Source organism: Sander lucioperca, chromosome 9 (genome assembly GCF_008315115.2).
Source record: "Sander lucioperca isolate FBNREF2018 chromosome 9, SLUC_FBN_1.2, whole genome shotgun sequence".
Lineage (NCBI taxonomy): Eukaryota > Metazoa > Chordata > Actinopteri > Perciformes > Percidae > Sander > Sander lucioperca.
The window spans coordinates 25,822,196-25,838,492 of NC_050181.1; the positions used below are offsets into that span (position 1 = coordinate 25,822,196).

Genomic DNA, 16,297 nt, shown 5'->3' on the forward strand with positions numbered 1-16,297 from the left:
ACCAGTCTGGACCGACAGCCTGACTCATCTTAATCTTAATTTCCACCCCCATGACCCCCGCTGCCCCCGTCCTCGCTCTGTCTCTTTCTCTAAGAGTGCTGGGAAATTAGCAAGAGGATGCTTCACGTTTGGTCACAACTTCGGCAAAAAAAAGAAAAAAAAAAAAGAGGGAGGCCAACAGCAAATCACTGCACACTTACTGAAGAGGATAAGAGGTCAACCAAAAAATAAAAATGGTCTCAGAAAAGTTTTGAAGATGGCGATGGAGATCTCAGGGAAAAAGGGAAGAGCCGATACGACAGTCAACTTAAAGGAACCAAGAAAATATAGGGAGAAAGGGGACAAAAAGCTACAGAAGTGCATTGCATTCACAAAATAAAAAGAATATTCAGACACATTTTCATGTCATTTTGACTTCTACATGTCACGATTATGACTTAACATCTCATAATTATAACAGAATTACCCGTGGTTTTTCAATCTGGGTGATCTAAATCTATTTAAAAAGGTATATTGCAAGCTCACTGTCTCATAGTTATGAGATGTTAAGTCATAATTATGGGATATGTAAGCCGTAAATTTGAGAAAACAGAAATTATTTTTTGTTTAGTGAATGCAATGTGCTCCTGTTAAAAGAAAAAGTCAGCCTTTTCTACAGGATTTTAAAAAGGTAACAGGTCCATGGACCTTTGGTCATGAGTAAACTAAAGGGGCTTCTGCAATCAGCAAGCTGACTTCTCTATGCTTGTCGAAGCATCAAAATAAAAAACAAATGCTCAAATTGGTTTAACCTAAAACAATTACGTTATTGTGAGTTAGTATCTACTGTGAGATAGTGTTTATTCATGCACTAGTACAGTATGGAGTCTGAAGTGTGCCAACTGGATACTTATACTTCTACAACCTTTTTATTATAGCTGTAAATCAATCAGGGTTTCTCCCAGCAGAGCTGAGGTTTTACAGTAACGGACAAACGAGCAGCGGAGTAGTAACATTACGAGAGCCAGTCGCTAAATGAGTCAACTTTACTTTACACGAGTGACCGCTTTATTCGGCTCGTTTTCTGTTAACGATGTGGCGAGGGGGTAACGTTAAGGCGGAGTTAGCAAGCTAACGTTAGCCAACTAACACCGGCTGGCTGGCTTGCTGTTTCTGCCATGCTTTCATGCTGCATCGGTTATAGAGAATGAGTTGAACAGCGTGCTGGGTCTAATGTTAGCGGTCCGCTGATCCACTGCCGCTGGGTCTAATGTTAGCGGTCCGCTGACCTACTGCCGCTGGGTTTAACTGTCCCTCCTCACTCCCTGCAACTCCGAGAACATCTCCCAAGCTGCGTCGGGCGGCTATCCTCCCAGCGAGCTGCGACACAGTTTACGGCCCCACTGGCGCGTATTGTCATTATGACAACTAACAACAATCGCAGTTTTGTTGTGTACCAATCAAATGACCATGGGAAACAGTTCAATCGCCTTTCTATCCATTTTATTTCTATGTTTAAGACTTTTTTTAAAACAGTTACAGTGGGGCGGCTTAGTTTGAAACTTAGTCATATTTTTTTCAAATCTCCAGTTAGCTTTTAGCACTGACTTAATGTGAGGCCCTATGGAATCTGTCTCATAGCTTATTTAAATTCTCAATTTCGCAATTTGGTCAATGATTCTGTTTTACAGAAACTATTGGGCTCTACATTAATGTTGCCATCTGTCTGTGACGGGCCCCAGCCGGGCCATCGTCAAAAAAAGACACTTGCCACCGGGCTAAACAACTTTTCTGAGGGAAACCAAAAAAATTACCCTTGAGAACAATAGTTTGATAAAAAAATCTCAAGGACCATTTCCAGAGGTTTCAGCTGCATCTCAGGGTTTTCCTCCGGAGAGATGGAGTTGAATGGATGGAGACTCCATGACATTTATGGATGAAGACTGTGAGATGCAGTTGTAAGCTCTGAAAATGTGGGTCTTGAAAAACATAGACCTGCTATTAAACTTAACCGATGTTAGTTTGAATGCTGCATTCATAAAAAAAAAATATTGTATTTGCATTTTAATTATTTGTTTTGTCTTTAAATGTTGAATTGATCATTTAATTTGAACACAGAACTGCAAAATCAATTATGTTTTATCATTTAAACTTGACTTTTCACAAAAGATTCCAAAAGATACCAAAATGGAAACGCTTAATATTAATATTAATTAATTAAAGCAAGAAATGAACTGTGTGATGGAATATAATAGGCAGACAATACATGGAATAACAACATTTAAAAGCCTGTAAAAATAACTAAAAATTACATTTTAAAATGTTATTATAATTTATCATTTCAAAGAAGTACTTTAAACATAATTTCCTGAACTTTTTTTCATAACTTTGAATTTAGTGCATCATCTAAATGCAAACTGAAGTCATAATAGTTCTTCAAAATTCATCCATTTATTAACCGGCTATAATTTAAACTTTGAGTCCATAATTATTAATGGTGGCACATTTTAGACTCCATACTCTGGAAGACCAAATGGAGGAAAGTACTGACCCTGGACTATTAAATGTACGTACTGTATACTGTGTACAGTTCATTATTTTCCCATACGTTTCACGATGTCCTTCAGTTACACTATGGTTTGTCAGTGTCCTCTGCGATACCACAATAGTATCTCAGGTGCCTTTAGCTTACTCATGATTGGATACAAATTGTTGCTTCTTGTTTTGCTTCTAAAAAACGTAATCTAAGAATAGATATGAGGAGGGAAAGAGAAAGAAAATCAAAAACAGTCATCTATCTAAAACCCCAGCTACCTTCTGTTCCAGGCTGGAGTCTTTAAACATCAGTGAGAAAGGCTTGATATGCTCTCTTCTCAACTTATCGCCACTCCTTAAGTCGATGGCGCTCTCTATTCGCTTGTTAATTTCCTCAGGACCAGACTGGACATGCAAAGCTTGTGCGAGATGGTTTGGAAGCAGATTTATCGAATTTCTCGTTAGGGCAGCCAGAGTCTAGGGGGAAAGCACATGCACATAGAATGAACCTGCTTGTCCCCCTTTTGGTTTCATACAAGTTACAAATGAAAAAGAACAGACAGACAGTTACGTTCAGTACATACACAAAAGAAAACTTAAGAAAAAGGAAGATAAGGGAAGACCAAAATGCAACATTCGCTATCAGACGGACAAGAGCAAGTCATGCATCGCTCATTCACTCGCTGCACGTTCACTTTGCACTGACGTTAGTGGTGACGAAGCTTGTAATTATGGCTGTGATTGAAAAGGGGAAGGACAGGAAATGAAAACAAACTAAACAGATGAAAATAATAAAATATTAAGCATGAAATGGGGGACAACAAAACACAGCTGAGAGAAGAGTTTAGTTGCAAAATATCATGACAAATATACCAAATTACACAAAATAAAAAACAATTTATTTCATTGTATTCATCTTTAGCACGTGAAAGGATGAGAAAACAATCTGAATTTTAAAAGATTGGATCCTCCAAAAAATGAATTCAACTTTCAAAATGTTTGAGCGTTTTTAAACAAACTCTTAAAATGCATCAAGTCCCTAATGAGGACAACCCTGCAAGAAATGAATATGCAACACTGTAAAAAGTTTACAGAGGTCTCTTAAAGGGTTTTAATTTACCACTTCAAGACTTCCCATTTCGCTTGGCCTTCCTTCTCTCTCTGTGATACAAATATACTAAAGATTGGAACCCATCTACAGCAGGACGTTGCTTAGCTTCCATGTCAGTACTCCTGCCTGCTTCTCCAAACTCTGGGCGTGCCGACCGCCATCTACTGTATCTAACACACTGACTCTGGATTAGCTTGCATTTACACTGCCTGTGTCAGCCGTCTGACGGAGCGGCGAAAACGCAGGTCGGCCCATTGATTTCGAATGAAGGTAGTGCGCTTAGCCTGCGGCGGTGGGTGCAGCGTGACGTCGGGTTACGTTTCTCCAAAAGGAGAATCTTTCCCAACCTTTCGCCGCAGGAGAGTCAACGTTTGGAGAAACGCAACCCTGTGTCACGCTGTGGTGGACAATCACTTAATCGTGGATCACAACTGTCAGTATGTTTTGTGGCGGTGTGAGAGTCCCATACAGGAAACAGGAAACACAGTCACTTTCTCCGTAGTCTGTATATCGACGACGTTCCATTTCTGGGATTGTTCAGGTGATGAAATTCCGCCGGATGTCCCTAATTTTCGTCCGTATGTCCGTCACCTTCCTCTTTCTTTGTGTTGGAATTCTAACCTCCGGTGGATTTCTGAGGACTATGGTTATCTGCTCCTCAGATCTCTGCAGGGTAAATCCAGACAGCTAGCTAGGCTATCTGTCCAATCTGAGTTTTCTGTTGCACGACTTAAACTACTTTTGAACATACACGTTCCACCAAAACAAATTCCTTCCCGAGGCTATTTTGCAGAGGCACCGTCATTGTGTCCGGTGATTAGCGCCTCCCAAGACGATCTTGATTGATTTTAAAGAAATGCCAATAAACCAGAGCACGATTTTCTCCCATCCCAGAATGCTGTATGGACTCACCAGTCCCTCCCCACAGCGCTGTGAAGGAAGGTCTGGCAATGCGAGACTACACTTAAGCCAAAATTATACAGTTCACGTGCGTGAGGGCGCAAAAGTCCGCCGGAGTATGCATGACCTGAATATCGTCTTCAGAGTCAGGCTCTATGGGGACATTGGTGCAACGCCATTTTTTTGTGACCACGCAGAAAGCCACTGCGCTACAAGTGCCGCATAGTAGGACTGTATATATTTCTCTCCCTACCTCTGTCACGCTCAAACAGCCCAAAAACAAAGGAGTGGAGTGCTGTGTGGACTCGCCAGACATTACTCAGCAGCGCTGTGGAGGAAGGTCTGGCAATGCAAGACTTCTTTCTCCGTGAAATAAAGCTGCCTACAAGTGCAGTCGAGATCTATTAAAGATCTGACGGAAAACAATAACTGTGAAATATAAAGTTTACTTGTGCTTCATTGGGCGGTTAAAGAACACAACAGAACGTCACACAAATGGGCCGTTTAAGTGACACTCCCACACCACACCGCCGCACAACCCTGCGGCCAATCGTCGGAATGCTTTTTCTGGTCTGAACATGCCTTTAGTACCTCATACAACCTCACTTCTAAACATCCAAACTATCCCTTAAAAAACACTGCTGTGGTCCATTGTATCCTAAAGTGAGTCAAGGTGAGCCCCTGTCTGTCCTGGCGGAGACGTCACGGTTTTTCAAGAGCAGCCCTCGAGGTAAACGTGATAGAGACCATATGCGTGAGGATCAGAGTCATTTTCTCAGAACCATTGACATTATCTCTCCACCATTAGCTGTTAGTTAAAGTAATTACATAGAGGAACGTGTGATGAGAGCGCATATGTGTGTGAAATTCAATATGTCTCTCACCTCATCTCGCTTAATCCAACACTTCAACAGCTGATATCCATCATACTGAGATCATTAAAAGTTCATTTTCAGACCGAACTGATGTTCTCAGACAAATCTCCATTACTGGATTCATTTCTTTTTACCTGTCAGGGCCTTTTTGGCGATCCCAGGCCGATATTACGGGGAGATTTAAATCTAATCAGAACTACCTGGAGATTATAAATGACTGCAATTTGTAGGTGTTTCCGTCAGTGCCTCACAAATCACAAGAACCTGCGGCATTTATCAACGTCAGCGAAAAGATTCTCACATATCTAGGGTTGGGTACCGTTCACATTTGTATCGGTACGGTACCGATACATACCGTTTTTAATTGCTCCTTAATGTTTTATGTTAAGCACTTTGAATTGCCTTGTTGCTGAGATGTTTTAAAGAAATAAAGTTGTATTTCCTTACAACCTTAGCCTGTCAGTCAGTTGTGCCTGCTTGTCTCAGAGGAATTGTAACATTAATAGCACCACCGCGACTGCTTTCGCCTCGCCATTAGTATATCGCAGCGAACGGTGTCTGCGTGAAGTTTTGAAAACTGTAACTAAACTTGCGGCAGAGAGTTTACGTGTGTGTGTGTGTGTGTGTGTGTGTGTGTGTGTGTGTGTGTCCTGCCTATAGCTACTTAATATTTCTGACTTTTTATAATTGTCTGCCAGAATGGAGTATTCACTGAATGCAAACTGGCCATTTTTGGTCTCCATACACAGTGACGATAAGGGAGAGAGAGATGAACTGAAGATGAACTTGACCAAACCAAACCTCTGTTGCATATGAATGAAGATGTGTGGCCTGTGTGTCAAATCATTAACATATCAGCCACAGAAAACACACAAGCGTCATTTTAATGAAGACAATTGGACGCCGTTTTGTGGAATCAGATGAGCTCCATTATGTATGAGTGCCTCAGTTCATGGTGATGACATGTCGACCCCATTATCAGTCTATTTTAGGGACGATCTCAGCTCACTTATGTGGAAAATACCATGTCATTACTGTAGCTGTTGAATGAGAGATCTGCACACTGAACTGAGCCTGAAGGGCTTTTAAATTTGTTTAATTATCAGGCACATTTAAATGTCCACACTGTGGGGTTTGGGTCAGGTTCGAGCCTAAAATATCAATGTTGCTATTGAAAATTAAATGCTACACTGTCAGTATAATAATTCTGAAGTTCCACACAAAATGCATACTGATATATCTCGTTTGCAAACTTGTCATGTCAATGTCGTTATTTCTTTTTACATAAAGACAAAGTCCTCAAACAGTTTTGATGTATGATGCAGTTGCTTGCTGGTTTATTGATCTGTTTGCATTCTGCTTGGTTTAACTGATGTTTGTTGAGAGCTACAATCATTAAAAAGGTTGATTTCCCAATCCTGATGAGTGAGTGAGACTCATAGCCACATTCAATCAACATCCAACGTCAACGACATAAGGCACAACAATAGTGTATAAATGAGACAAGAAAAGAAGCTGCAGCTCTTTATCGGAAAGGTGGATCTAATACTTCCTAGGCCACTTTATAACGTTGATGACATTCCAGCCCTCAACCCTCTCAAGACACAAGGGCTCAAAAGGGGGACTGTTGCCAACGTTATGAGCCGTGCTGCCATGATTGTTTTTGTCGTGCACATCCCTGAGGAAGCACACAGCCTTAAGGGCACATGCTTTCATCTCTGACATTTCTCTGTGATATCAATGTGATGCTGCCCGGAGCAGGGGTTGGCTGTATGGGGGCAGCAGTATGTGGTAACATGTATGTATGATACGTATTCATAACAGAACAACCTGCAGCTCTGAAAGGCCCGGACTGGCCATTGAGAGCATTGGGGACCACCGGCCATTTTGGCCGGCATTACTGTCTTTTACGAGGTGGAAGCCCTAAAGATATTATTATGATATGAAACTAGATGACCGAAGGAATTCAGTGGTACCAACTGTTTCATGCTAGCGTGACGGGAAGAGGGCTAAATAACGCTCCAAAATAGACTTAATTTTAGCGATGGAAAAACTGGCATGGCCTTTTTAAAAGGGGTCCCTTGACGTCTCCCCTCACGATATCTGCATGAAAATGGGTTCTATGGGTACCCACAGGTCTCCCTTTTGCAAAACAGCCCACTACATGCTAATCCAATGCTGTCTGGGCAAAAGCCATGCAGTTATTCTCATACAGTAGGCCTACACACATGTTATTTTTCGCCAATTCTAAAATGGTCTATTTGAATATTTCTGCATGATGGGGTGCCTAAACAGTCTTGGAGTTGCATATAGTGGGTCTACCTGGAAAGCTGAGACTCTTGTGGATTCAATGAGTCCAATTGTATTCCCGTGTGATGATTTAAGTTGCCGTAGTAGCCATTTCATTGTAGTGAATCCATTTCCTTGAAACCTGACCTCACTGTATAAAATGAGCTCTTGTGACATTGAGTATAATCACAGCATCATGAAACTTTACAACCACAAACTAAAGACCTAGGGCATTCAGGGGATGTAAAATTTAGACCAAAAGGTGGTTTCTGAGCAGTTTCCTGGACAGAAGTCCTGGCCATCCAATCGCCAAAAAAAAATGCAATTTGTGTCAGAAATCTCCAAATGTCAAAAGTTGTTTAAACCAAATCACAGCATGGATTCTTCTATGCTGTTGCTCAAGGTCTTGGTCTTGTCTTACTGTGGTATTTTGGAGGAATTTCTGACCATTTATATAAATTCTTGAGCGATGATAAATGGTTAACTTTTGCACCAAATCTGTGTAACAAATGGTATCAGTCCAAACATTGCTGCAAAAACATATGAGACATAATTGAGCATGGATATGGGAATTATAAGAGAAAAGAGAGAGCATACGTGGGCTGTTGTAAATGTGTGGGTATTGGCCTTGACTGTTGTTAGTATTCCTGGCCTGAATTATTAGCCCAGTCTGGCCCTGACAAAACATATTTGTCTCATCGAAATGCCAACATATGATACCAGGAAAAGGGCAAGTGGAGGTGGGGGAGCGGGGAAGGTGCCGTAATATCCGAGGATATTCATGTGCTGGATGTCTCACATGTGTGGTAGTGTGACAGATTATCTTATACTTTAGAGCCAGGAAGTATAATTCACTGCAACATGACTTGTTTGGAAGGGGTGCAAGCCTTTATGTAAACCACAAACACGCATCGGGGCTAATGAAGGATCTGGACCAACACTGTAGTACAAAGTCAAATGTCTTGACAACTATTGGACACATTCAGAGTCTTGAACCTTGGTATATTGTTAATTGGTGTTGAATCCTTTGTTATGGCACATCTTTAATGTAAAGAGCGTGGAGCTGCCATGTGCCGCAGACGGCTAAACCACCTTTTATCATTTAATGGATTCTCTTCAGCAGAAATGAAAGCAACCGTCTCAGAAACCAGCACCAACACAGACCGAAACCAAAACAGAAAAGTGGAAACTACGACATTTCTTTTTGGCCTAGATTTCACGGCGATGAGACACGGAGTAACTGGGTCTTCTGAGGAAACGCACAACCTCCTTTGAGGTCAAAGCACTGTGACAGTGCTGTGCATCATGGGAGCCAGCAGGCACACAGCGAAGCATGAAAGAGGAAGAAGGAGACAGAGCCACTCAGCCGGTACAAAGAGCCTACACAAAGATGGGAGTCTGATTTCAAGGCTCGTCTTCCTTGACTCACAGGTCCTTCAAAACCCAGTGCCGCTTGCATCTTCTGGGCTTGATAATGGCAATCAGTCCTGGATGACGGTCCTTCCCATAAACGCAGTGACCGATATAATCATTTATTCAATGGTTATCACTGTACCAGCGTACTTCACAATAAAGACCAGGATGAGTGGAAGATAATGGGTTGGCCACAGAGAGCAAATACAGTTTTTATGGCAGTAATCAGCAAAGAGCTTGTACGTGGTTCCTGGTGTTTCATGCAGCCACTGGTAAAGAAGATGAATCAGGCGTCATCACTGTGCTTGAGCTTCACAATGCTCTGGGAAATGTACGTTAGCTTGTTTTGACGCTATCGCACTACTTGATCAACAAAAGAGCTAAGCTACTGAAAAGCTATTTGATTCAGAAAACAGCGATGCTATTGAAAAGCAGTTAAACTAGTAACGCTACTGCCCAACACTGCTTGCAATACAAGTTGAATTTAGCACCATGACGGCGTCGTCACAGGTTGCTAAGGTAGGTTACTTTTTAATTAGTCAGAAAGTGTCATTATGACAAATGCCAGTTTAACCGGTTGGCATGAAATCAAACCGGTTTAGCCTCATTCCCAGAATCAGACCGGTGAAACCAGAAATCGACCCAACTCTAGTGGCAGATGCAGTAGTGATGGTCAATCTCTTTCAAATGAGCTTTGGTATGTGTTCTCTTTGATTGGCTTGCCATTTCTAAACTCAATCACTATATATACCATTGTAACGCTGCGATACAATTGATTCATATCTTATCTGTCCCTGTCTCGCATTGCCAGACCTTCCTCCACAGCGCTACAGAGGAAGGTCTGACTAGTCCACACAGCATTCTGGGATGGGAGAAAACGTGCTCTGGTTTATTGGCATTTCTTCCAACAAATCACAATCGTTTTAGCGGGTGCTAAGCCCCGGACAGAGCCTCGGTGTCTCTGCAAAATAGCCTTGGGAAGGAACTTGTTTTGGTGGAACATGTGTACGTTCAAAGATTGTCGTGCAACAGAAAACCCAGATCGGAAAAATAGTCTAGCTAGCTGTCTGGATTTACCCTGCAGAGATCTGAGGAGCAGTTAACCATAGTCCTCAGAAATCCACCGGAGTTTAGAATGCCAACACAAAGAAAGAGGAAGGTGACGGACATCCGGCCAAATGAGGGGCAACCGGCACAATTTCCGGCGTCACATGAACAATCCCAGAAATTAAACGTCGTCGATATAGACTACTGTTATAGTGGCCTGGCCAATGTATCCGTAAGCTCCTACTTATCACTGTATCGCAGATGTCATTCACGTTTACAGACCACACAGTGCTTTTCGGATCAGTTTTCACACACTGTTTTTGCATAATACGAATGCAATTTAAATACACGCCCTCTTTCATTTTTCTACATTTCACTTGCTCCTCTTCCTCTATTATTTCCTCTCTGTCTGACACACACACAGCCTAATATTCTACCTTGTTGTCAACTCAGTGATGCTGAAAAGTGAATCAGACTAACAGGAAGGGGCGACAGGGACCCGGAGGACAGGAAACCACCGGAGAGGGAGAAGTTCCGCTCCGAGCAGCAGAGCCAAGCAACAACATAAAAGACACTTCAAAACTCCTCCGAGAAGCCTTTGATATGCAAAGAGACAATCTTTGAAAAGGACTGTCCTGACAGGCTTTCATTGTGCCAGAAACAAAGAAGTGGCACTTTCAGAAAAAAAAAACAAAAAAACATGCCTATGATTCCAAATGCATGGTTACATCAAATGCTATAAGCTGCCGACAGGCCTGTAACGGAGGGGAGCTGAACATCTCCATGTACATATATACACACAAGAGGTAACGGCAAGTTCACTGTTAGCTCATGGCTGCAGGAGATGAAACAAAAGGCTGTCACAAGCGGAGAGAAAAGACTAATTTCACAGTGTACACCACCAGAGCTAGAGAGCTGGGAAATATTGCTTTATACCATACATAAATTGCATGTGGTTACACAATACTGAATATATTTAATCATCTGCGGGTTATAGTATTTGTGTTTGTATTGATAGACAAGAGACATTATGCTTTTTGATAAGTCTTGCATTGCCAGAGCTGTCTCCACAGCGCTGTGGACAAAAGTCTGGCTGGGCCACAGATGCATTCTGGGATAGGAAAAAAAAAAGCTCTAGGGATTTTTTGCATTTCTTTAAATCAATCACAATCGCCTTGGGCGGTGCTTAGCTCTTGACACAGCAACGGTGGCTCTGCTAAATAGTTTCGGGAAGGAACTTGTTTTGGTGGAACATTTGCACACCGCAAAAGAAAACGCCACATACAATATTAAATGAAGGTAACTGTTGAAACAATACAGTAACGTGAGCTATTTAAATTAGCTGGATACATTGTTAAACCTCAGCTCTTACCAGTGTATCTCTGTGTGTACTTCGTCCACAACAATCCCACCAATCAGTCCCAAAACGTCCCATTTAGAGAGGAAACATATTCTTTGTAAATCTTTACAATCATTCCCCTAAAGAACCAAGCAGGTCTGCCTTGTTGCACGGTCCAAATTCTCTTCAAAACTTGACATTTTCAGCGCGTAAATTGCTAGCTCGAAGTTTGTTGTTGTTTCCCGAAGCAAAGGGATTTTTAGAACGGCAACACACAGCGGAAGGTGAAGCACATCCAGCGCCCACGTCAGGCTTTATCCTGGAAATGTATTTCTGTTGATCCAAACTACTTTTGGAGTAACTGACACTCTCAACTCAACTCTCAACTCAATATTCCGAGCAAAAGCATACATTATATTGCAGAGCTGGGGTAAACATGAATGAAGCGTCAGTGTCTCCTTCGTTGTAATCAACTTTTGCAGGTAGAGAGTGTTTTCTGAACTCAGTGTCCATATCAAAGAGCCATATACAAGAGAGAAGTCAATATCAAAAAGATATACTTCTTCAAATCTTTGAATATACAAGGCTTTCCCTCTGTCTGGCTCCTGTAGTGGGAATTTGTCCGAAATAAGGCCCTAAGGCCTGTCAAATCTGACTCCAATTTATTAATTCCTGCGCCTAACCCTTTCATCGGACTTAAGTTTACCAGAACACGAGGATCAATCTGAGACGATTAGTTCAGTTAAGCAAAGTTTACTGAGTCCAGCATAATAGTTACAACACAGCTGTGGGATCACAAAAACAGAGTCTAAGTTTCCCTAGCAACAGACATCAAGTCAGAGCCTGGTCCACCAGGATCTCGGTCCGGGTGTCTCCTTGTTTCTAGGCAGAAACTGTTATCTTCACAGAACACACATGCCAAGGTCGGGGCCTCTGTCTGGTGCAACTTCCTCGTCTGTTCTCTTAACGTTAACTGCCTTTCCTGTTTTTCTGCTTATCTGTCTGGTGCACAATGCAGTCTTATGCCATGAAAAGGCTTAAACTATAGTTAAAGGCTTAAGCTTAACCTTCTATGTGTCAGAGACATTTGCTTGAACCACTTCCTCAATGACTGCACATAGCTAATATTCTACACTCCTGTGCATCATATCTAAATAAACATCCCCAGTATCTCCGCCCAGGGCTTTGAAACGACCTGCCAATGTATCTATGTAACATTAAATATGAAGCTAATTGATCTGGCTCCCTCCAGCGGGGTTTAGAAATGTTTCTGATGAGACGTGGCAGAGTTAACCCGCCTGGAGGAGAAGCAGCAGGTTGTAGAAAATCTCCTGTTGGTTCTGGAAAAGGAACATTGAGTCCCAAGCAGGCGGCGTGTTTTTTTTGTTTGGGCGCTGGGGTGTCTGCCAGCAGGGCAGGACGCAAACAGCAAGTCGCCTCAAAACAAATCTGGGGATGCAAATGTGGCCTGAATATTCTGCTTCAACCCCCCTTTCCCCCCCCGGAGCTATTATGTTTGATGCCATATCTGAGAGTGCAGCAGATACCTCGCATGTCTGTGAATGTCTGGTGGCTGCGAGGGCTCGGGACCAACATTTGCCTGGAATGAATCCCAGGAAAGTGAATAAATAAAGGTGACCCCGAGCCTGAAGTTTGCCAGGTTGCTTCTTGACGTGGTTCATATCCATTTATTCTGTTATTTGTCTATATACTGGAAGTAAGTATATGTATCCATGAAGAACCAGATCTAGATCATAATAAAAGACAAAGGCAAGACAGTAGATCAGGTCTTATCTAGTCTCAATCAACAGAAGTATATTTCCAGCTAAAGCTTGGCGTCAGGTCCCTTCCGCTCTCTGTGTGTTCCCTTCGCTACGGGAAGTAACAACAACAAACTTCGAGCTAGCGAGCTACACGCTGAAAATGTCAAGTTTTGAAGAAAATTTGGACTGTGCAACAAGGCAGGCCTGCTTGGTTCTTCCGGGGAATGATTGTAAAGATTTACAAAGAATATGTTTAGGGCATCTCCTCTCTAACTGGGACGGTTTGGGACTGATTGGTGGGATTGCTGTGTACGAAGATACACTGGTAAGAGCTAATGAGGTTTAACCATGTATCCAGCTAATTTAAATATATAATGTTACTGTATTGTGTGAACAGTTAACTTTATTTAATATTGTATGTGGCGTTTTCTTTCGCGGGGTGCAAATGTTCCACCAAATTAAGTTCCTTCCCGAGACTATTTTGCAGAAGAAATGCTCTGGGTTGTTTGCATTTCTTTAAACCGATCACCATTGTCTTGGGCCGCGCTAAGCTGCTTAAGGGCGCTAAGGGCTTAGCTGGTTAGCTCTTTCATGAAAAAGAAAAACCAGTGATTTACAAGGCACATATGTGTTACTAAACAACATCTAAAGTAGCTGACAGAACATTTGTTCCTAAATGATATTCTGTTGAAAAGATCATATATCTTCAAGACAAGATGGCTGCTTGTTGACCATGGGTTTGAGATGGATGTAAAGACCCTGCAGGCCAAATCCAACACAAAAACACACATTTTTGGCTTCTCCAACATGAACCATGACAACATTTACCTTCATGTGCAACAAGCTAATTAGATATGGTTTTGGGGTGTTTGAGTCTCCACTCTAGTTTACTTGTCAGTCACATGTCGACCTTAAAGTGCTCATATTATGCTTTTTGGCTTTTTCCCTTTACTTTATTGTGTTATATATCTTTATTGTGCACATTATAGGTTTACAAAGTGAAAAGCCTAAAGTCCACCCCAAAGAGACTTACCATCTCCAACAGAAAACACTGTTCACAAACTGCTCCAAACAGCTCTATTGTAGTCCAGCCTTTACTTCAGAGACAAACGTGGTCACTTTGGAACACACGTTATAATGCTCACCTAGCTGCTAGCGTAGCACTCCCTCATACTCTGCTTCTGACTGGCTAGTAGTCCTTACCTAGGTACTGTCAGGGCACGCCCTCATACTCTGCTTCTGACTGGCTAGTAGTCCTCACCTAGGTACTGTCAGGACACGCCCTCATACTCTGCTTCTGACTGGCTAGTAGTCCTTACCTAGGTACTGTCAGGGCACGCCCTCATACTCTGCTTCTGACTGGCTAGTAGTCCTTACCTAGGTACTGTCAGGGCACGCCCTCATACTCTGCTTCTGACTGGCTAGTAGTCCTTACCTAGGTACTGAGCATGTGTGACTCCCAACAAAGAATTAACATAAGTGTGATGCCTCACTCTGTAGCTAAAACAGAGAGCTCAACACACAGGGTGAAAAGAGGAGCTGCAGCAATGTGCAGTATGACAAAAATAGTGTTTTTTGAAAATGAAACCACATAAACCTATTCTGGTATAACCTCTAAATACAATTATGAACCTGAAAATGACCATAATATGAGCACTTTAAGAAATCACCAATTATTTCAAAGAATGGATTCAGAATAAAAACTCAAGCCTGCACTGCTCTCCAAAATCAACGATTGCAGACAAAAACACCCAAAATGTCAACACGATGCCTCCGTGGGCTGACTTGTTGTCACAGACGGTCGGGAACACAGACAAATGAAGAAGGGATAAAGAGGAGGTTTGAATTAAATGGGCCACACAATCAGAAGCTCGTCATCCTCACAAACAGGCAGGTTGACACGCGGCGATGCAGACAGCCGTCCACTCATTCCCAGGAAAACAAACAAAAAGACAAAACAGGCAACAAACAGGCAACTGAGAAGACCCAATGTACTGCAGAAAAACGTCCATCTTAAGAAACCACTTCATCCTGCAGCGAGGCTTAAAGTCTGCACAAAATCTGACTGAAAACAAAAGGTTTGACAAACGGCTAACTAGGGCTGCACAATATATATTGTTGTTTTTTTTTATCGCGTCGCAATATCAACTGGCACAATAAACACATCGTGAAAGACACATTGTGTGAGTTGAAAGAAAATATCAGTAGAAAACTGCACTTTGAAATGTAACTGTCATTCTTTTTTCTTAGTGGCATCTTTTCTATTCAACGTTCAATTTGTTCAATAAAAGAATGTTGGAAAGGATTTCCTTTCTTTTGTTTAAAATTCAACAAGCAACTTACATTGCAGATTACTGAAAGCAGCAGAAATGTATCGCAAATAATATTGTAATCGCGATATTCAACATTGTTATCGCATATTTTCCTCATATCGTGCAGCCATACAGCTAACATATCCTGGTAAAAGTATAATTATGGCGCGCCTGGGTAGTTCACCTGGTAAAGTGTGCTCCCATATACAGAGGCTCAGTCCTCGACGCAGGCATGTTCTCTCCCCTTTCATGTCTAAGCTGTCACAAATAAAGGCCTAAAATGCCAAAAAAATTAACTTTAGAAAAGTATAATTATAATATATCATATTTTTCTGTATCAGTGTCTCTGTGTGCCAACCGGCAGCAGCAGATGGCCGCCCACCAAGAGCCAGGGTCTGTCTTGAGATTTCTGCCTGTTTAAAGAAAGTTTTTCCCTGACACTGTCGCACCAAAATGCTTGCTCTTGTGTTACGATTAGGGAAATGGCAGACCCAAAAATGCAGAGACAACAGGGCAGTGGTGAGCTTGAGGATTTAATAAAATAAAGAAGCGATGCAACAAAAGGAGTCCTGAAGAAAGCAGGCAAAAATTGTACCAAAAACCGTTGAGGAACCAAAAGACCAGGCATCCAAAAATAAACTGGCACACCGAAACAAAACGGGGTAGACTTATACACACAATGATCTGACAACAGACAAAGACAACACAGAGACGAAATACACAAGGTAACGAGG

General features: G+C 42.0%; 1 protein-coding gene and 1 long non-coding RNA gene across 3 annotated transcripts in view; one reads left to right on the forward strand and one right to left on the reverse strand.

Annotated features, from left to right (window-relative positions):
* LOC118495754 overlaps positions 1-16,297 on the forward strand; it is a 257,782-nt gene that overhangs the window by 226,499 nt on the left and 14,986 nt on the right. The window lies entirely within an intron of this gene.
* adcy8 (adenylate cyclase 8 (brain)) overlaps positions 1-16,297 on the reverse strand; it is a 122,929-nt gene that overhangs the window by 35,181 nt on the left and 71,451 nt on the right. The window contains exon 8 of one of the 2 annotated variants that reach the window (XM_031292178.2): positions 2,794-2,991. The exons of the other annotated variant lie outside the window; for it this stretch is intronic. Coding sequence (XP_031148038.1) covers positions 2,794-2,991 — 198 coding nt within the window. The remainder of the gene's footprint in view (positions 1-2,793; positions 2,992-16,297) is intronic. 2 annotated transcript variants of the gene reach the window in all.